At 38.9% G+C, this 23591-nt stretch overlaps 1 protein-coding gene across 4 annotated transcripts in view; it reads right to left on the bottom strand.

Annotated features, from left to right (window-relative positions):
* The window catches only part of megf11 (multiple EGF-like-domains 11), a 138780-nt gene that overhangs the window by 75650 nt on the left and 39539 nt on the right, over window positions 1–23591 (bottom strand). For all 4 annotated transcript variants that reach the window (XM_077516748.1, XM_077516747.1, XM_077516749.1 and 1 more), the window contains 4 exons: window positions 19188–19302; window positions 18387–18488; window positions 16307–16407; window positions 2877–2969 (listed from right to left, as the gene is read on the bottom strand). In XM_077516748.1, coding sequence (XP_077372874.1) covers window positions 2877–2969; window positions 16307–16407; window positions 18387–18488; window positions 19188–19294 — 403 coding nt within the window. In that variant the 5' untranslated portion in view covers window positions 19295–19302. The remainder of the gene's footprint in view (window positions 1–2876; window positions 2970–16306; window positions 16408–18386; window positions 18489–19187; window positions 19303–23591) is intronic.

The following is a 23591-nucleotide window of genomic DNA, read 5'->3' as shown; positions in this document are numbered from 1 at the left end:
ATTGTCTCGATGTATATACGAATTGCTATGGAGCTGCAAATCAACCAACAGATTTAGTCTGATATGCAGCACCAGGCCTTGTTCTTTATTATAAATATGCATGTGCTTTATTAATCCCTTGATATAAATCAGTTGATTGTTCAGCAAGTTTCACGGAACCGAAACGAACTTCTCAGCATAAAAAAATAACAAAATAAACTATTCTGTTCATTGTTGTTTTTCTGCAGACACAATGCAAAACTTGGGATTTTTTTTTTGCTTTGACTTGTGGACAAAAAATAAATAAATCAGATACTTCATAACAAGCAACAGTTTGGCAGATAGAGAACTATTTTTCAAATAAGTGGCATCAAGACGTTTACCTTATTGCCACTTTCAGTTGCAAGCGATAGAAATTCACCAGGGACCTACACCTTTAAGGCAGGGGAGTATGATGTTGCTTGTATCAAAGGGATGAGAGTGATCAAAGGGTTGAAGCGCAGTAGTTTCTTGCTTGCTCGTTTTTGTGTGGAGAGTTAAAGATACATGACCTGCCTTCATCACCTCGTCTCGTCATTTACCACATCTCCACAATTGGTGACCTCGACGTGATCAAATCAATCAATTGCCCGACTTTGGACAACACAACCCACAGCTGTGCTTTCACCAAGGCCCATTTCCAGCCTAGAGGATCTTCCATAGGATCTTCCACTGTCGGACTGGGACTTATTTTCAACCCTGGAATTTCAGAGCTCAGACCGGCCCACTTTAGTTCACATTTTAATGAACATACACAATTTTACACTATGTGTATCAATGTAATATAGGTGAGCATTCCCTCCAACGATATTCATATTGCATTTGGTCAAAAATGTCATTTACAATTGAAGAGCTCGATCATTGTTTTTTGGAACAAGTATGTGAACATAAAATGGGCAAAACAAAAAGAACAAAAATAACCAAAAGCAGATGTATGTTAAAAGGGATAAAACATTTAAGACACTTAGCAAATAAAGTTAAACCAACAAGATTAAGGCAGCTCACACTGTACTCTTATTTTGAAATGTATTCTCAACCACTTCTGGTGCACTACTGAGCTAACTTGGACTGCAAACGGTAATCATAGGAGGCTTTCCCATCATGCTTTGTTGCCGTTACTAGCAACACTTGTGATTGTGTTTTGCCTCTTATGTGTTTTTTTTTTTTGTATAGACCAGGTTTAATATACCGCAATTTCCAGACTATAAACCATAAGTTTTTTCACACGCTTTCAACCCTGTGGCTTATACAATGATGCGGCTAATATATGTATTTTTTCTGACGGCCGCCAGGAGCGCTCGAGCAGAAAACATAAGAGTGAGACAGGTGGAATATATGTGTCGAGGAAGATGCAAGTTTAATGTAACTTTGCGCTTTGTGCATCAATAAAATTAGCATGAACAGAACCTCATCATGGAAAATACTACAAGTCTCAGTCTCAGTGACTTTTACCGGTATGTTATTTTTAACCAGCCCTGTTAGTTACTACCGCATTGCTGCCGTGTTAATGTCACGTCACAGGCACTGTTTGGAAAGAAAAGCTAAGGTACATTATTAAACCTTTGAAAACTCTTTTTGTGTACCGTCTTTCTTTGTAAATATCTCATGTTTCAATGTGGGCATATGCAGCTTATAGTCAGGTATGGCAGTGCCTTTATCATTTAGGAATGTACCGGCTTATAATCAGGTGCGCTCTATAGTAGGGATGTAACGATAAGCGCGATATTGTGATATTAAAACTGCCACAATATCGTCGTCGTCATTTTCATGATATTTAAATGCAACACATCTGTTAAAAAAAGTCAGGTTAATTTTCATTTGTGCAGTTCTAGAACCCTCTCGTGGCTATTTTTTTCTTTAGTGCAGTTGAATTTTCATATGGCATGTTCTGGCCCTTCTATGTTTAAAATCCACACTAATTGTCAGATGAACGGGCACGTAGTATGCCTGTGAATCGAGTCAATATGTGGAGGAACTCAATGTGTGTGTGCATTAACAACATAACATAATAATAATAACATACTAATAATAAAACATAATAATTAATAACAATAACATAACATTGATGTTATGTACAAAAACACAATATTGTGCTTTTTTTTAGTATGAGCTCTTTTTTTTTTTTTTACAATATTGTGACCTTTTTTAAATATCGCCAACCTCCCCACAATATCGTGATAATTATTGTATTGTGAGCTTCATATCGTGATAATATCGTATCGTGACATTTGGATATCGTTACATGCCTACTCTATAGTCCAGAAATTACGGTCGTTATATTGTTATTGTTTCAATGTGTGGATTAAAGTATTGCTACTTTCGTGGATGCTCTTTATTTACAGGCTGATTTAAAAATGAGCGAGCCTGCCGATTCGGCTCGCGACCCACCGGGAATTGCCCCGCCCCTCCAGATGGCCCAGTCCGGGCCTGGGATCTTCCCATCTTTTTGGACTTTTGGCAACTATGTTGAAAAGCTACTAAATAGAACAGGCGCCATTATGGCTCGTTAGAGCGCGGCATTGATTTATCCTTGCACAGCCACAAGTCACAGGCACCAGTCTAATCATGATTAAGATCATAACAGAGAGCTGGTGAGACACAGCGGTGCTGCAGCCATCCATCCATCCGTTTGATCCATCACGCATATCACTTCCACTTGCAGCAAATGAAAATGAATTCATTGGGACTTACCTGTTCCATTGGCTGTGTTTGCAAAGAAGAGAGGATACAAAGCTAAGTAGCTTTGCGATAGGCGTACACTGAGGCAAATGCTTCTAAACTAACAGGCTGTGAAAGCCATTTAGGCATAAATGAGACTAAGTAACGAATAGTGACTGAGGGAGGGGAGGCGGACTCACCACTGGAGCAGTCCAGTCCGCCCCATCCTGGCTCACACTGGCAGGTATCTGGAGACACACAGCGGCCGTGGACGCACTCTTCTGTGCACAGAGCTGGAAAAACACGCAAGCGCACGCGGACGTCAGCACCAGTTTGGGTTACGAGTGTGTTAAACAGCATTACGGCACTAATAAACCATATCATGAAAACGCTGATAGCAAATGTTTATTAAATGAGACCTCAATATTTTCCTGATTAATCCCATATCGAGGAGGCTGTTTAACACAGATACTGTTTAAGATGCACAACAAAAAGGCTTAACATTTGTCTACATTTGACTTTTTACATGATCTGCGTCGCATTTTCACACATTTTCTTCCTCTGAATGTTTATTACTGTTTCTTGATGCTTATGTGTTGTCTTTCCTTGTGTAAAGTACATTGAGTTGCCTTGTGTATGAAATGTGCTATACAAATAAACTTGCCTTGCCTTGCCTAAAATAATAAAGATAATTTCTCAAAACGCTGTGGTGAATAAAGATAATTCCATTTTAGAAGCACAAATAGTTTCTTCCGATTTCGGCTCTGTGTCAAGGTCTGAAGGTCTGAAAGATATCGCATTAATGATTTTTTTTTTTTTTTGTTATCTTACTACATTTTGCTATTGTCTTGGTTCTGAATGTGGAGATGGGCTTCGGCTGGAGTTCAGTGCAAGGTTGAATCAGGTCCAGTTGGATAGAGGGCCTTTGACCGCCCTAAAATCTAGAAAATTCTTTAACTGTTATCTTATCACCTCTAACAACAAGCTTATGTACTGTATCAGTTTATCAAATTAACTAGAAAACATAAATAATATAGAATTGCTTGCTTGTTTGATCTTAGTATATTTAACATTAAATTTAAAATGAAAGAATTTTAAAGCGGCCCTCAAAGAAAAAGATTTGAACACCCTGACCTAAGTCATTCTTTCATTGTATTTCATGCATTAATAATTTCATTTCAAGGTTAGAATTGGAAATGAAAATCGATTTTATTGCCATTGCACAAGTAGTCACAAGTAGAGGGCAACAAAATCCATTTGACAGTTTCAACAAGAAACCTAAAAAGAAAATGACACCTAACAGAGGGAGGCAGGAACGGGAAGGCTATGCAGTGCCTCGATTTCTTCGACGAGAAAGTGAAAAAGAAGGTGAGTGAAGAGGGAAGGAAAAAAAAAGGAAATTTCCAAACTATGCTCCAATGGGGGAGCACAGTGTGCATCCTGGAGAAAAAAACCCCCACCTCGGCCACCTCTGCAAATATGTGTTTAAAATGGAAGTCAACCTTAAACATTTCTTGACAATAATATGTTTTATGTGACCTCACTAGTCTAAACATGACATTCTGATTTAATATTACATTTTTAGAATAATAATTATGAAGCAAAATCCAGACATTTTTATCCATCTCAGGGGGCGGCCATTTTGCCGCTTGCTGTCGACTGAAGATGACATCACAGTTGCTCAGGGCTCAAGCAACGACCAATAAGAGCTCACCTGTTTTCCGAAGCTGCGCTGTGATTGGTTGTTATCTTTGACCTGAGAAACTGTGATGTCATCTTCAGTTGACAGCAAGTGGCACTGCTGGGTTTTACTGCTTAACTCATATTCCGCTGACGTAATATTGACCAAATTGCCGTATTTAGACTAGTGGGGGTGCATAGAGCATAATATTGTCAAAAAAGATTTGGGGGCTTGGTTGACTTCCCCTTTAACTAAGGATGTTGCCAATTTTAGCAGAGTTGGCCAGCATCCTGAGATGAGACTTGGCCCATTATTTTTCAGAGGATGACGATTTTTGGAACATGAGAGGTTAAATGATTGTTTTCTAAAGTATGCATAGTTTTGAGATGGTTCTTGGTACGAAAAGTTTGAGCAGCACTTCTCTACATACGTCATGCAATATTGAAAAAGAAATACAGCAGTAACACTGGGCACAGTGGGTAATGATAGCTAATATTACGCTTGTGTTTTAATGCTGAGTGAAGTTATAAGCAGGCCGCACTTTAAGTTGGAAGGCTGGAAAATGTGTTGTTAAACCCTCATATTCAACATCCATCTCTATTATTTGACAGCAGACTAAACAATTTCTCCAGAGAGTGCGGACTTAATCAACATCTCAGTTTATCACAGTTTTACTTTCCAGATCGAGCTGTTATCAGCAGGAGGAGGCATGACAGAGCGGGCCGTAAATCCCCTCTAATTTGATCAGCCGGCGCTTTGTCATGTACTCATTCTTGAATACAGCGAGGCAGCGCACTGCGGTGTTTACTAAGCGTGTGCGTTGTCTCGATCATTCTTATTGAGCAACACGGCACCCAACCGTTGGGATCCGATTTGTATTCCTGGGAGCGTGTTCGGGGAGTTTGAAACCATCCGCCGGGTGGAGGTTTTGCAGGTTTTTTTGTTGTTGTTTTATGGAAGAAGATAAAATCCATCACAGAGATGGGCACTTAGCATGAAAGAGCAAAGTTGGAAGACAAGGTCATCAGGTTCGCTGGGTTAAGAAAGATGTTCTCTTATCTCGGGGAAAGAGCGCGAGCATGACGGGAATCAGCAGTTCAACGCGCTTGGCCTATGGCGGAATGATACAACCAAAACAAACATACACCCGATCCAGATCGGACCACGTCCAAATTCCGCCTTTTTTGTTTTCTCGCCTCATATTACGGCTCTGGGTAAGACGACAAACCGGCGCGCTAAGCTTTGAGTTGATTTTCCCAGCTCTGTGCGGGATATCATGGCGCTCATCCTGCAGGCTGAGAGGTCAGCGGGAGCTGGCGGCATGCCCGAACTGTACCGCTATAGATTATCACTCAATCAGCCTTCGATTAGGGTCGGGCTGCCAGCGGGAGGGATGAGGCCGGAAAGGGGAGGAAGTGGGAGAATCCCAAACAGCCACAAGCCGCTGCTAATCACGGAAATGCTCCCGAGGCAAAAACGGTAAACCAGAGATTGAAAGATAATGCAGGGCAGATTTCTGAGCATCAGTATTCTGGCAAGGAGAGTGTCTAATTAAAATGAGGCAAGGAAAAAAAAAAAAAAAAAAAAGAAAAGTCTGTCCAGCATTTGTGCTGACGAAGGTGCGAGATCGACTACCTGTAATCAATGAGGCCACGATATGCAGAGTGTTCAAAATGAGGAGACGAATTCAATGTCACCACGACGGGCTGATTTGATTTTGTTTCAATCAGCAAATTTTGATCAGCGACCAGGAGGGGAAATGCAAACGTGTCACAAAAAGAAACATGGAAATGAAGTTTTTGCCCAGGGAGAAAAGATGAAGTGCACACTTCATCCTGAGATCTGAATGGCGCTCCCAAAAAAAAAAAAAAAAAAGCACGGCATAATCAAACAGGAGTAGGTCTTTTCATTTTAATTGAAATTCATGAATCACGCCGCTAAAACTCATTTCTGAGGAATCTGAAAATTGAGTCTTTCATCTCGATAAAAGGCTAATCTAGCTCATTATGCAAGAGGTGTTATCAGAGCAGTTAACAATGGAGCTAATTGGTAAATGCGCTGCAGCATTAATAAGAGTTATAGTCTTGCACGGTCAAGCCACTATCTTAGTCCTCTTTCCAAATGTGTGACAAAAAGATAGATTGCTGGTGCTGCGTTGTCTCCTTCTGGTTTCGAGGACAAGTACAAGGTGCACTCAACATCGTTCAAAAGCCATTGAGAATTTGGTGGCCCAATGAAATGTGCTTCTTGCATAACGGAAAAGACAAAAGCGCATAATGGTAAAGACAAACAGCTTTCTTAAAAATCATCCATCCATCCATTTTCTGAGCCGCTTCTTCCTCACGTGTCACGGGGATGCTGGAGCCTATCTCAGCTGGCTCCGGGCAGTAGGCGGGGTACACCCTGTACTGGCTGCCAGCCAATCGCAGGGCACACAGAGACGAACAATCACTCACAATCACATCTACGGACAATTTAGAGCGTTCAATTAATCTGCCAAGCATGTCTTTGGAATGTGGGAGGAAACCAGAGTACCCGGAGAAAACCCATGCAAGCACGGGGAGAACATGCAAACTCCACCCATGAAGGCCGAAGCCCGGACTCTCACGTCCTCTGCATTGGGAGGCGGACGCGTTAACCAGTCAGACACCGTGTCGCCTCTTAAAAATCAAGGACGTATTTATACGTTTTTTTTGTGTGTTTTTTTAATGCTAGAGCATACAGGAAGCTTTGATGCAGCCTCTCAACTGCAAAGAACGGTTGCAGAAATGGTAGTTATTACACAAACGACCAGCAGGTGGCAGCAGAGCAAAGAAGATCAACCAGGGCCATGTAGAAAAAAAGCTCAATTACTTACAATTTTGAATAGATTTGTGAAAACTGATGAAACTTAGCTCTCTTCTAATGCTAATTGCTGCAAAACGGAAACAGATAGAAACATACTTTTTTTTCTGATGAAAGAAGAGACTTTAATCTTTCTTTTGATGGGTTCCATGCTTTTATAGCAATAGAACACAATATTCTGTGGGCCTTGCAAAATCAGACAAAATCCAGTAAAACAGCCGGGAGCGAACGGGACTGCTTCTGTGAAAATGGCTGGGAGTGAATGAGTTAATAGATGTCAAACCTGACAATGTGCCAGGACCAAATAGAAAAAAATTGACGTACCATTGAAATGCATTGGGAAATAAGCAAAGGACTATAAATAGCAACGGGGTTTGAATCATGTTGATTGCAACTATACGAGATGCACATGTGTTTGTGCTTTTGTAGAAGGGTTTCTGTTTGTGTTGCAAGAGTGAAGTGAAGTATTGTGATGGCACCTATAGTGACATCAATTTATCAAACATGCTCCCTCCAAACTTTCTATCCAGGAAGGAGATGATTTTATTTTAAAAACTTTGTCTTTGAAGCATGAAAAAAAAGACAACAAAGTCAGGATGAAAAAGATATCAAAGGCGCCGAAATCCTTCCTGCTGGAAAAAGAAACCCTCATCACCTCTCCGATATGAAACATGTCGTGTTACTGCCCAAAACGTCCGACAAAATTGATTTTGTGTGAGAGTTGACATCACGTCGTAACGGACGGGCAGGCGTCATGTTGCCTGTTTACAAAGACGCCACATTCAAAGAGCCTGCGTGGACACCAACCAAGTGATGTCATTAGTGAGTTTCTCGCACTTGCTCCTCAACTGTCATCATCAGCCTTATTACAGGAAATGAGTTCCTCACATCCTCTGCTCGGGCGAGCTTCTGATTAAGGTAATGAAGAGGTTCTGACAGATCAAAGGTCACGCAACTGCATTCATAAAGAGCTCCAGCGGTGAAGCTTAAGCTCTAATTACACACAAAGAGAGAGATAACACGCTCAGAGTTGCGAGCTCGCTGATTTGGTGTCAGCGATGCTTTGAAATTGTTTTGTTGTTAATTGCTAATTGTTTAGGGGAATTTAGGTTCATTGAAATGCAGAAATGCTGCTGAAATAATGATGATCTTGTTTCACAGATTTACATATTTGGTGTGAAGTCTGTGCCCTTTGGTGATACAAAGCTTTTACAGTATTCTGTTGAATAATTAGCAACTGCTGGATACACAGGTGAAGTCTACGTCAGCGTTTCATTGTTCATATGTCAGTAGCATAGATTGGTAAACAAAGATAAATTGTTGGGAGTACATCAATCATTTTTAAAACCAATTAAATGAAATTGATACATTTGCCTCAGCATAGTGGTTGGGATATCTGGACAGCTAAAATCCCATGTTTACTACAAACACTTGTATAATACACCCCCCCCCCCCCCCCCCCCAATCTAAAAATGCCTTTAAAAAGATATTTTTATGATTTGAGTTATTCAAGGAAGCTGAGTCAGAAAATGACATCAGTTTCTTTGGATTGGCTCTATTTATAGAGCTATCAATATTTTTGACAATTGAGTGATAATTCACTTGCGACGTGAAAGTTGTTTACTGCTAATATCTAATGTACTGTATTTTTTCTGTTTTTTCCAATATTTTATTTACCATTTTCGAGTTTTCCAATAAACAAAAAACAAAAAAGATGAAAACGAAACAAAAAAATAACAATAATAATAATAATAATAATAATAATAATAATAATAATAATAATAACATTCATGCATCCATCCATTTTCTTGACCGCTTATTCCTCACAAAGGTCGTGAGGCTGGAGCCTATCTCAGCTGGCTCTGGGCAGTAGGCGGGGGACATAATAATAATAATAATAATAATTATAATAATAATAATAATAATAATAATAATAATAATAATAATAATAATAATAATAAATAGAGCCCTCTCGCCACAAAAAATGTATAAATTGATATGATTTCAGATTGTTGATTTTCGTGTTTTCTTATCTATTAATTTTCCTTGTTTAACTTTTTTTTTTGTGGAGACTTTTTGCTTGATTTTCACATGAACTATATAACGGTTGCCATCTTTCACAATATTGCATCAAAAATGAAATAATACGCTATGGACATGCTTGAAAAGACAGCTACAGCCTCAAAGTTGCAGCTTAAAGAGAATACCAAGGTCAAAAGTATTTTTAGGATAGCAGCACACAATTTTCATCTGTACAAAAATCAGTGAGATTTTAAATCCCCATAGATTTTGGTCTATGAGACAAAGTGACATCAGAATCACAGTAGCGATTTTGCCAGCGAAACAGCACAATTGAGTAAGCCTGTTTGTTTGATTTTTTATTTTTATTTTTTTAAAGTGATCAGTCGGCAACTGTCTCAGGCTGTCACCATCAAAGTGTGCAATAATTTTTGTCTATTAACTCATTCACTGCCATTGACGGAAAAAAGACGTCAAATGATGCATTTTTTTCTGGTCTGGCAATGAATGTGTTAAACTGCGTTTGGAAAGTAATCCGACGTCTATCGCCATCTTTCTTGCATAGCCGCCGCTAAATGCTGGCAACAGGCTCCGCACAATACAATTTCTACATGATTTTTGTGTGTGTGTGTGTGTGTGTGTGTCCTTAATATAGGTGATTGAACTTGATTTCAGGACGATGTGTTGTTTACGTTGGTGTCAACGGTTTGCGAGATGCCTCTAACCACTGTGACTTAAAAAGCGAGTCAAAAAAAGTGAGCTGTTATGCCGGGACGCACAGCCGGAAACAACTTTTTTAAAAAAATGGTTCCGAAGCACTAATATCAGCATCTTACTACATTTAGAAAATTTTATTTTGAAGTTAGCCTCACCACTCGCTGCATGATCAATTGTTGCCTTTCCTGGCTTGACTAGTTTTGCCCACAGTTTACACATAAGCATTTTTTTTTTCTCAACATTTTAAATAAACTTGTAACAGACGTTAAATATCATTTTGGAATGAAAGTATTTTTTCTACAACATCTAGGTACTTAAAGAGATACTTGACTCATTGAACAATTTTCAGCAGTGAAATGTTAATATATTGTCCAGAATGCATTTGATAACTTCATTATTTTCCATGTAGAATTAATACCTTTAAAAAGTAATTTTTCAATTTACTGTCGACTGATGATGACATCACCTATCCTGAGGAAGTACTTAACGGCCAATCATGTCTCACGTGCTTTCTGGGTTTGGTCAGTAAACTCATCATCAGTTGACAGCAAGAAGAAAAAAAAATACTTTTTAAAGGTATTAATTGTACATGACATTAAATATAGACAAAATATTAACTTTTTACTGTTGAAAATGGCTCAATGAGTCAAGTATCCATTTAAACACCTATACGTTTGTATTTATTCATTTTTATTTTTTTTTTTATGAATCCATGTACAATACGGCTGATCATAGAAGTATTAATGTTAAAAATTTTGATTGTAATTTTCAGTGGTTCTGCACTGCACTGACATATGGAGTTCTTTCATGCTAAATGAGAGGTGGAAAATATAATTTTATAATCATTGCTTTTCAGGGTTTATGTTGTAAAATTATTTTGTTGTATGTTTATGGTTTAAAGGCAATCACGGTCATTTTTTTAGCATCAGTTATTTGCAGTTTTTGCACTATTTGTGATAGGACTCGGCACCTATCCCCATGTATAGTACTGTATATTAAATATAATACAGTTTTCTTTACTCGGTATCAGTATGGAAACACTACAGTGAAACAAAACAAACAAAACAAGATAGTTTACATACACCTCACAAAGTGTCCTGAAATAGACAAATTGAGTTCATTTTGGGTCGATCCACGCTATAATGCCCCCTTTTGTCGCTGCATGCAAAACAGCTCGGGGAGTACAAATCTCTTAATCCTGGAAGTGAGAGTGCTCGGATTAAAAGGGCTGAAACAGTTTGCAAAGGCAGCAGAAAGCAAAACTGCCCTATCGGCCCCCTCAGCGCCCGCAGTCCCAAAGTGGAGGCGGGGGTGCCTTTTTCCCCCTCCGCTTGACAGGAAATCAAACTCAAACCTAACTACTCGTGAAATGCGAGGGCCAGACTTGCAGATTCCCCTGGTTAACATCCTGAAAAGTATTCAATGAATACATAATACATAACTTTATTGTCGGCCAAATGGTTAATGAATACATTATTGATCAAACTGCGACTCGCTCCTTACGACCCCCAGACGAACGTACGGGCTGATACCCTTTTGCTGGCCTGCTTCCCATCGCAGGAAAGCGACAACAGGGACAAGCAAAAAGTAAGTCTCACATGGAGTGCAAAAGGTCTAGTAAATATTTGAGTGTGGTTTCAATTTCCAAGGGAATAAGAATATTGTCTGAAAGGAATATCCCCAACATTACAGGATATATGTAATAACATATAAGAAAAAAGAAGTAGAGATCGCTGAGCAAGCAATCTGCCCGTACAAACTGAACGATGCAACCAGGAGCGTGTTGCTTTTGCCTTGTTACAACCCCGGAGCGTAAAAGAAAGGACTCGCATTGCAATATAAAATATGCATGAGTGGTGAAGGTATTATTTTTGTCCAATTGGGGTCACCGTCCCCATTTTCGACACTCAAATATCTGTGACTTTGAATGTATGTGGCTTTAAAAGGCGGGGCCTAGGCTTGGCGAATGTTGTCCTTGGGTGTTGTGGCCATACAGCTAGTAAAAGAATGTTATTATTTTAGTAAATTAATTGTAAGTACAGTACAATGGCAGCTGTGCTTACACTTGACCGACTGTGGACGCATTACAATAAATTCGATATTGCATTTGCTAACCATGTTCACCAATCATGCTGCAGATCTGATGTGTAAGCCAGTTCTGCTTTGGAGTTTGCACTTTATCTTTTTTTTTGAGTGTGAAATGGTCCCAAACATTGGACATTCCCCGTGTTTTATGTAAGCTTTCCTCCTGGTTTGGCACCTTCGCACCACCCTATTTCAATGTGAGTCTGCAGTAACATTTGTCGGGGTGGAAAAATGATCACTGCAGAGCTTCGGGCCACAGATTTTGCTTGCCTTGGAGGAGGTTGAATTCGAAAGGCTTCAACTTCATCTAGAGCACGTGTCAAGATCCGGCCCTCGAGGGCCAGAGGCATGTTTTCGAGGTACCGTATTTTCCGCACTATAAAGCGCACCTAAAAGCCTTCAATTTTTTCAAAAGCTGACCCTGCGCCTTATAATCCAGTGCGCCTTATATATGGATCAATATTGAGCCGCAACAGGTCTCGCTGTCAAGACGATATCGGTGACCCTGCACGATCGGTGACGCGCATGCGCAGAAGATCCCGCCATCTTGGATCGCTAGCTAATACTAATAATTTACCTCAGAGAAAATAATAAAACAGCTGTTTTATTCATTTTGGAGTTGTCAGAAAGCTGGTTTTTAATCTATTAATAAAGTTTGACTGACCTATCTGACTGTTTTGTTGACGTTCCCTTTAGCGCAGCACCATCTAATAGATGCATAACGTAACCCCAGCCTCTACCATAGCCTTATATATGGAAAAAGTTTGAAAATATGTCATACATTGAAGGTGCGCCTTATAATGAGGTGCGCCTTATAGTGCGGAAAATACGGTATCTTTACTCCAACGCACCTGATTCAATGATCAGGATAATTATCAGGCTCCTGCAGAGCTTGCTGATGAGCTTAAATATGAGTCAGCTGTGTTAAAAGTGGGAAACCTTGAAAACCTGCAGGACTGAGGCCCTCGAAGGATTCAGTTTGACACCTGTGATCTAGAGCCTGCTTTTAAATGGGTTAATTTTCGGAAAAGCAAAAAAAAACAAAAAAAAAAACAAAAACAAAAACTTTTCCTTCACTAGACTTTGTTTACCAATAATTATCAATTTAAAAGCAAAACTGAATGCAAAAAGTCAAAATAATGTGTTTCATTTAATTCAATAAGTCACCATGTAAGTGTGTTGTGTTATAATTGATCAGACTGCGTTTCTGTGGGGTGGCTTAGGAAGAAAAAAAAAAGAAAAAAAATCAATGGTGAAAGATCTGCTGATCCACATAACAGTGTCTGCTCGACAGCTAAAATTTTATTTGGATTGTTAAATTTTATCAGGAATAATATAGGCTCTTTGCTGTTCTTTGTTTGCACAGTACAAGAGTGTTTGAAGAAATTGGAAAGTCATAAATTCCCATTAGAAATAAAGTGTTTACATAGTGCAGGTGTTGGCAAACTTTTTGAACTTTTCCAAGGATCCCTTCATAATCCTCAAGCTGACTAAACATATCATGTTCATCCCACAGTGCCAAAAAATATTTTTATTTTGTTTTTGTTTTTTTTATGTTTCAACCTAAATATGGGCATGGATATTTATGTCTAAACATTAAAAAAAATAATAATTTTATCTTCTGTATTAATAAAAAGGAAATAAACCAAATTCAATTAATTAATGGAGGAGCTACCGGCAGTTTTGCAATTTAGTGACTTTTCCACTCGCATTAAATAAATAAATAAATCTGAACATCTCCAAAGGCATGTTGCTCATTATATGTTGCAGAAGCACCGATTTATTGACATGATGGCAACTTTTGACCCAAGGTATACGCTTCCAAGACTTACATGTACGACTTATGAGCATGAGAAAATTGCACAAGAGAGCTAGAGATGCTGGAATATGTAATGTGTTTGGTTTTATTGGTGTGTAACAAAATGACACGATTGCAAATTGTTGCAGACCCCAAGTTACAGCTCGCAGAACCCATGTGGTCCCCGGATCCCGCTTTTTAGAACCACCGCTGTAGTGTTTTTCCAACGAAAACAACACTATCAATTTTAATGAGTCAAGTTAAGGTTGAAAACACAAATATTATATTTGTGTTTGTCTAATGTGAGAATAATCAGTTAAGGATTATTTTCAGCATCCTGCTTGAGGCTCATTTTCACGGCTTGTGCTTTTTTAAACTGATTGCTTTTAATGGCCCCTCCTCAGTCTGCCACCAGGACCTGGTTGGCTCGTTAACTTTTCTCATTGTTATACAGCTTCAATTAAATTAATTTAGCTGGAAGAGTATACAGAGAGCGGTCCGTGGCTTAAAACGCTATGCCTGCGTGTTAAATCAGGCCCAGTCATCTAAAGCCGAGCAAAGCCACACGGATGGCGGCTCGCTAACAGAGGAGGTGCTGATGAGGTGTTATTGGTTGTGTATAGCAAAGAGTTAGCCCGTGGGCGGACGTGCTTGCCTCTGAGCTTCATTATCTGCAAGTCATTCTGTTTTTAATCCTTTACTTACAACGCTTAGAACAGTGATTCCCAAATGGTGGGTCAGGAACCAAAATTGGGTCGTGGACAGGTATTGACATACGATGTCGCACAATGAAGAAGATAACGCAGGATTTACCGTTTTTCATTAGATTATTTTATGTTTACAACGGTTTAGCATACCAATATTTACACTAACTGTGACCTATGACCTGTACAACTCTATTGAAACAAAAAAAAAAATGGCACTCTTTTTGAGAGAGGAAGTAAAAATAAACTGTAATCTTCTTATAACTGGGGATGTGCGTGCGTTTAGAATTACCCAATCACATTTAAACTCAGGTTAAATGGGAGCCAGTACACACCTGCTACCATTTAAAGTCTGTCTAATTCAGTGCTTCTCAAATAGTGCCCCCCCCCCAGGGGTGCACAAGGCTCCATCAAGGGGGGCGCGTTTGACCTCGGGGAACATGCTTTTTTATTTTTATTTATTATTGTATTTATTTTTACTGTCCTAGAATAAAGTGCAATTGCACCTCCACCCCATTAGGGGTCAGTGGCGTTCTCATTGGCAGAGTGTGCGCAGGGAGCATTCGCTCGGTGGTGTAGGGGTTTTGTTTGCGCTGAGCATGTGCGCTTGCACACAGCAAAAAAAAATAAAAAAAATCAGCACAAATTATTTTATTTATTTTTGTTTTGCAGGTTAAAGTTGTTTTTTTTAAATATTGTGCTCCTGAGTTAATGTTGGTGATCAGTTTGAATGCATTATTATTTATTGATTTTATGTATTTTTATTTTTCCGAATCATATGGTTTGACATGGTCAGTCAAAAAATGTTTATAGTTTAATTAAGGATTCAATTGTATTTTTGATATGACAGAAAATAATTGAGAAGCACTGCTCTAATTAGAACCAAATAAAGTTGAGCTGTTTAGTAAGCTTTTCCTTGACGGTTTTGTTGTCATATCTTACAGCATGAGCTACGGTCCACTGAGAGCTTCCACAGCATCAGGGGATATTAGGAGAGTGTCAGTCAGAAGAAGGGTACAAAATAATTTCCAAGACATTATAATGGCTCTACCACAAAACACAGTGAAGATAGTTATCAAGTGGAGAAAATATGGCACAACAGTGACATAACCAAAAACTGTTTGTCCCTAGAAAATTGATGAATCGACGAGAAGAAAAACGGCCAGGGATGCTGCCAAGAAGCCGACAGCAACATTGAAGGAGCTGCAGGAAATTCTGGCAAGTACTGGCTGTTTAACACTTGCCACAACAATCTTCCATCTTCCATATGTCTGGGCTATGTGGTAGGGTGGCAAGAGTAACCGCAACATTTCGCAAAAACACACTTGAAATCTCCTGAAAGTCCATCCATCCATTTTCTTGACCGCTTATTCCTAACAAGGGTCGCGGGGGGTGCTGGCGCCTATCTCAGCTGGCTCTGGGCAGTAGGCGGGGGACACCCTGGACTGGTTGCCAGCCAATCGCAGGGCAGGGTTTGAATGCGCTTAATTTTGAACACAGCCCCATCCCCAGTTATGAGGGTGTAAATATTTGTGCAGCAACATTATTTTTACTTTATTTGTTGATTTTTTTTTTTAATTGAGCTGTACAGGTCTAATTTTTAAATATATATATTTTTAAAAACCTGCCATTTAAATAGGTGTGTGTAGCTTTCTTACATAAACATTTTTGTTGTCACATTTATCTTTTTAATATTGTGCTTTGAAAGCCACTGTGAGCCACTACTTTAAAAGACACAAGCTGAAAATGAAAAAAAAATAATAATTCAAACGGGATACTCACGAACACATAAGTCTCCACTTTCAAAGTAACCAGGGCAACACTGCGAGCGGCGCCTGTACATGGTCCTGACTCCCCGCCGGTAAGCTGTCTTATAGCTGATCCTGAGGAAACAAGACACAGCCAGACGGATATGCCATGTACAGTATGTGGGAACACACCCGAGGGGCAGGAAGACAAACACGGGAATGTTTTTGCTTTGATTTATTGTTCAAGTAGAAAGGAGTCATGAGAAGTCAAAGTCAGTGAAGTAGAAAGTCTCCCTGAAGCCATCGATTGCACACAGTAGCAAAGTAGACAGACAACATTTGAGCAAAAAACATATTTAAAAAAAAAAAAAAAATCTACCGACCACCCGTCAAATTTGAATAAAATTACGGGTAACAAAAATCTTGCTCTGACTACGAGAAATTAACCATCATCAATTGGCTTTTTACTTCTACTACCTATCAAATATCCTCCACAACAGCCTTTGCTAAATTTAGCTTTGGGACCCAAAACAGGTCCCTTGTAAGTTTTTATTGGTTGCCAGTTGTCAGAGTAAAAGGCTGCAAGCTATTTTATTGATCTAGCAGGAACACTCTTTCAGGGCTTTTCTTTTTCTTCATTCATGCTTGTTGCAATAGATTCACATCAAGTGACTTATTTATCATTATTTCATATGGACAGTATTATTCAAAAGATTGTGGTCTGGTGCCAAAACACTTGGAGAAACCAAATAAGATTTATGTTTCGACATTAAACAACAAGAAGAATGACTCTGCTTGCTGGTTGTAAAATTCAGCCACCAACAGTTTGAAATGACTTCAAATATGGATTACCATAAAATCCTGCAAATAACACATACTTGTGTATAATACCTCAAAATCACCCTTAAAGCATTCAGAGTAAATAAAATTAATGAATAAAGAATCAGAACATACCAATGAAGTGTAAATACTTTTTTTTCCCATACCAAAGATCATGAATTTCAAAATATTTTCAAAATTATCTTGTTTTTGCACCATATGCTCTTTTTTAGTACTATTATTGACTTTTTTTTTAACTTCTTTACTTTACTGTTAAATCTCTAACTCTGCACCTACAAAAGTAAAAAAATAAAAAAAAATATATATATATATATATATATATATAAAAAGTTGTTTATTTATTTGGACTGTGTAGAATTATTATGAAATAGATACTTTAGTTATTTAGCCATTTTTGGCAGTCAAATGTGAATATTCTGCCTATAATAAATTTGATATTTTCATTATTTTTCATGTACAATTAGTAACTTTTAAAACACGTTTAGCAACTTGCTGTCGACTGTAAATGACATCACAAGGGCTCAGGTAACCAATCACAGATCAGCTCCTGAATGTCACATGACCAAACCTAGAAAACAGGTGAGTTGTGATTGGTTACCTGAGCCCTTGTGATGTCATTTTCAGTCGACAGCAAGTTGCAAAATGTGTTTTTAAATGTACTATTTGTATGTGAAAAATAATGAAAGTATCAAATTATTTAAAGACAAAATATTAACTTTTTATTGATATAATGGGCTAAATAATTGAAGTATCCCTTTGATATACAAGCGGTACCGTGCATATGTTTTGGTCCACTACTGCATTTATTTCCATAGGTAAAGGAATTTATTTTCGCTGTTTCTGATTTTAGCCAGTGCTTCTCAATTATATATATTTTTTGTTACAGTAAAGGAAAAATATTTTGGCCCCCTCCCCCACCCCCCAACTCTCCATCGTGACTCTAGATAGTATCATTTGTCTCTAAATAAATAAATAAATAAACCTCTGCAGAGGCGCTAATATTCCTTGTACACTCACTGACAATGGGAACGCCATTGCCCCCTACTGTAGTTGATGTGCAATTACACTTTATTTTAGTAAGGCAAAAAAAAAAAAAAAAAATCCCTCCAGTTTATATATTTAAAAAAAATCAAGAAAATATTGTGAATTCAACTTTGACAAGTGAACTACTGAGATAAATTTCTCGCTATATTCAGATTTAATGACATGCACCTGAAAGTCCAGAACATTCACTGATTTTGAACGACCAAAAACGATGAGATTTTCAAACATACCTGTGCCTTGTGCACTTGAACCAGTTGAGGATATCCGTGCACCTGGTGTAATAGATCTGGTCAAACGGGTGAGCATAAGACTCCTGAACAGTGACGGCGTAGCTATAAAAAAAAAAAGAAAAAAAAAAGAGCCAAATGTAGCGACATTAGTTGAGTCACGACGAAAGCAGCTTGTATCTTTGCAGGAAAAACATCACAGCAAAAGGTCCTGTGAGTGCACATCTGCAACGCAAGCTGTGTAATAAGGGCCTTAAAGGACCTTTTTGGTGATTCATATTATTGATGTATGCGGCACAGGAAGCAGGTGGATATTGGCGGACCACGCAGCCATGAGCAAAGCCCACTTATGGGATTCATATCAATGCCAACAAGGTGGAACCGCAATCCTAAGTACCCTCACCTTGGTCAGGCAATAATCCAGGTAATATATCTTCACACTTTTCTTTCCGCCCCCTCGCGAAGACAGAAATTATTCCATTTTATTTCTCATAAGTGACACAACCCGGGCGCAGCTTAATAATTATTCCGGCTCTGTGGCTGTTGTGATTGATTAGGATGAGAGTAGCCTGATCAATTTGCCTGCGTATTTCATTTGATGCCGCAACTCCTCCCATCCCTCACCGCGCCGCGACTCGGCCTGTGTCGGATCGATACGGCTGTAATGGCTCGGAATGGATCTGAGACTTTGGTAAAGAGAGCCTGTTTCAAATAAAGATGCTGCAGCCTCAACAAGCACTTACTGCTGGTTTTTATTCAGATCTCTTTTTTTTTTTTTTTTTGCAGAAGAAGAAACATGCTGACCTTTCCCAGTGGCTGCAGACATTGGGGTCGTCGGGGTTGAGGGTCCATACATGAGCCGTCGAGCCCAAAATGAGGAGCAGGGCCGACAGAGCAACAAGTGACCCCATCACTCGATCTGAAACAATAATAACGTCACACCATGATTGGGATTCAGTTCAGAAAGCATCACAGGATGATTGACATGATGACAGAATGATTTTTTTTTTGTGCCTTTTTTTTGTTTGATTTGTTTGATTTTTTTGTCTTTTTAAAAGATACGTTCTAAAGGGAAAGGTGAGACCCAAACGTCTTAAATACTATATTAATTACAGTCCATCCATCCAACTATCTATCCATCCATCTATCATCTATCCATCCATCCATCCATCCAACTATCCATCCATCTATCTATCTATCTATCCATCCATCCAACTATCCATCCATCTATCTATCTATCCATCCATCCAACTATCTATCCATCCATCCAACTATCTATCCATCCATCTATCATCTATCTATCCATCCATCCATCCATCCATCCAACTATCTATCTATCCATCCATCCATCCATCCAACTATCCATCTATCCATCCATCCAACTATCCATCCATCCATCCATCCCTCCAACTATCCATCCATCTATCTATCCATCCAACTATCCATCCATCCAACTATCCATCCATCCATCCATCCATCCATCCAACTATCCATCCATCCCTCCAACTATCCATCCATCCATCCATCCAACTATCCATCTATCTATCCATCCATCCATCCATCCATCCATCCATCCATCCATCTATCCATCCAACTATCCATCCATCCAACTATCCATCTATCCATCCATCCATCCATCCATCCATCTATCCATCCAACTATCCATCCATCCATCCAACTATCCATCCATCTATCTATCCATCCATCCAACTATCCATCCATCCATCCAACTATCTATCCCTCCATCTATCTATCCATCCATCTATCATCTATCTATCCATCCATCCAACTATCCATCTATCCATCCATCCATCCATCCATCCAACTATCCATCTATCCATCCATCCATCCAACTATCCATCCATCCATCCAACTATCCATCCATCTATCTATCCATCCATCCATCCATCCAACTATCCATCTATCCATCCATCCATCCAACTATCCATCCATCCATCCACCTATCCATCCATCTATCTATCTATCCATCCATCCAACTATCCATCCATCTATCTATCTATCCATCCATCCAACTATCTATCCATCCATCCAACTATCTATCCATCCATCTATCATCTATCTATCCATCCATCCATCCATCCATCCAACTATCTATCTATCCATCCATCCATCCATCCAACTATCCATCTATCCATCCATCCAACTATCCATCCATCCATCCATCCCTCCAACTATCCATCCATCTATCTATCCATCCAACTATCCATCCATCCAACTATCCATCCATCCATCCATCCATCCATCCAACTATCCATCCATCCCTCCAACTATCCATCCATCCATCCATCCAACTATCCATCTATCTATCCATCCATCCATCCATCCAACTATCCATCCATCTATCTATCCATCCAACTATCCATCCATCCAACTATCCATCCATCCATCCATCCATCCATCCATCAATCCATCCACTTTCTTAACTTGCTCACAAGGGTCGCGGGGGTGCTGGAGCCTATCCCAGCTGGCTTCGGGCAGTAGGCGGGGTACAACCTGAACTGGTTGCAGAATTACAGCACAGTATAACTATATAAACTGTAAACTATATATTAATCTTACAATCTTTAGACTTGTATGAAAGTTAATGAACTTTCCTCAACATTAAATCCAGGATTTGTGGTGGTGACATTACAATTATTTACTATACATGTGAACAAATTGAAGTTTGACCAGCGTCCCGGACCGGATTGTGTTTGACCTTAGATATTCTACTGCATTCTGATAACAGAATCAGTTAGCCATGACATGACATTTTGGAAGACAATTCTTTTAACTCAACCAGGGGTGGGCAAACTTTCAAGTGTTCAAGGATCACGTTTGATTTTGAAAACAGACATTTGGGTAAGGTGATTTGCAGATGAAGTTTAAAAAAGAAAAAGAAAAAAGAAAAATCTACAGTGTGAGGAAAAAAAAGTATGTTTATTTTGACCACAGAATTGTCAGGGATGGGCAATTTAAATGCTGGAGTGGGCCACGATTTTTCATCAGTGCTACTTGGGGGCAGACACTTCCCAACCAGATATATGAGAAAAACAGTATTTTAGATGTGGACAAAATATGCGCGCATACATGCTCTTCATTGACTCCATGTTTGTACATTTTTTACTTCAATTATTTAAAAAAAAAATGGCTATAATAACACAATGATAAAGACAAAATAACCACATACTATAAGGCCCACAGAATATTGTGTTCTATTGCTATAAAAACATGGAACCTACCGAAAGAAAAATTAGTCGCTTCTTTTATCAGGAAAAAAAAAGCATATTTCTATCCGTTTCTGTTTTGCATCTATTAATATTAGAATACAGCTAAGTTTTATCATTATTCACAAATCTGTTTAGAATTGTGGTGAAATTAGCTTATTTCCAACATGGCCCTGGTTGATCTCGTATACTCTGCTGCCCCCTGTTGGATGTTTTTATAATTACTACCATTGCTTCACCCGTTCTCTGCAGTTGAGAGGCTGCTTCAAAGCCTTTTGTATGCTCTAACATTAAAAAAAGCCCCCATAAAAAGATATAAATACGCCTTTGGGAGCAAATGAGTTAACAAGTGATACATATTTCAAATACAAAAAAGAGAAAAGAAAACTAATACTGAAACTAACTAAAATTAAATTAAGACTAAGCATTATAAAAAATAAAATAAAACTAATAAAAACTAACCCTGAAAACTAATTAGAACTAAAAAAATAAAAAATAAAAAAATAAAAACGAAATAACTAAAATGAACACCCTTGCACACAAGATAAGATTTCAAGTTTCAAGAATTATTCAATCTCTTCCATTCATTGGACGTAGCTCGAGACCCAAGAAAGTAGCTGAAATTCCCAAAACAGATTCTTATAGAATACATATTCTTCCAATGCAATGTTTCCGTGCTTGGCCTCCTTCGGGGAGACCTTCAACCTTCAACAGTGACAGTGACAGAGATGGTGATTTGTTGCGACCTGCAGCTTATTTCATTAGACGTACATGCGAGGGGAGATAACGTACGATGCGAGGGGGCTGACAGTGATGAATTCCCTCCGTCTGCAGGTCTTATTCAAGCAAATGGGGACTAACTATAAAGAATGAGTGTGCACAACGTGGCATAGGTTAATACCTGCATGCTATTAGAGGTAATAGCGCTAAACTGGCGTCCGCCTTAGAGAGAAAGACTGCCATTAGAAGCAACTTGCACTTGGAACTGAAAGGAAGTCTGACACCATCTTTGAAAAACAAAATGTAGATGTACACTTTTATATAATAATTGAGATCAATTATAACCTCAGCGTTCACACGTCCCGCTAATCTTCGGCATTGATTGCTTGCATGTAGTTCACTCACAAGTGAGGGAAAATCAATCAGCGCTTCACTTGCTCTAAGTAGGAGTCCATCCGAGCAGGCAGAGGTTACCGTCACGTTCGTTTCCTGAACAGGATGATTAATCAAGGTGCGCGCCGGTTACAGGAGACAGCTGCTTTCATATTCTGCACCGTCCTCCGAAATAATCTACTTAAACACAAGAGGGCCACGACTTGATTGACAGGAGCGATTTTTTATTTATTTTTTTACTGCTCCGGTGTTGAGACCACTCGCCGTCGACTGTTCTGGACGAGTGGACTGGCGCGTCACCTGTCAACTTATATTTGGCTGACCTCACAAGTGGTGGGAGGCCAGCAGCTGTTACATAAAGTGGCGATGTCCTGGATATCTTTTTGCAGGATGGGTTTCGCAGCGGAGTGGGGAAATGTGTCGGTTTAGTGGAGTGAAACTTCTCGGTGATGTATTAGAAACACTCCTGTTTTTGTGAATGTCATAAAAGATATATTATTTTATTTAAAAAAAAACTTATCTGATTTGAATTTCATCTGCCACGTCGATCCAAGTCATGAGTTGTGATGGCAGCGGATGGGAATTAAATTCATTTGGCTGAATGATTGTTATGAACACGGTCAATTAAGTGGAACTGATCTGGAGGCAATTAAGTGCTCTATGTCACTATTTATGTGGAAAAAAAAAACACATTTTTTGAAAATGAATTGAAAAAGATTCCATAAAACAATTAATTGATTCCTCCACAGTCAATTCAATGTTTTTATGACTAGCATCATGGGTCAATAAGCTTCCTGGGGAAATTCCCATCAAAATTTGTACCACTACCATGTGATGATTGACGAATATTTAATATTATATTGCTTTT

This window comes from Festucalex cinctus, chromosome 3 (assembly GCF_051991245.1).
Source record: "Festucalex cinctus isolate MCC-2025b chromosome 3, RoL_Fcin_1.0, whole genome shotgun sequence".
NCBI classification, from domain to species: domain Eukaryota; kingdom Metazoa; phylum Chordata; class Actinopteri; order Syngnathiformes; family Syngnathidae; genus Festucalex; species Festucalex cinctus.
Note: the sequence above shows the minus strand (reverse complement) of the source record. Positions and strands in the feature narration are given on the sequence as shown.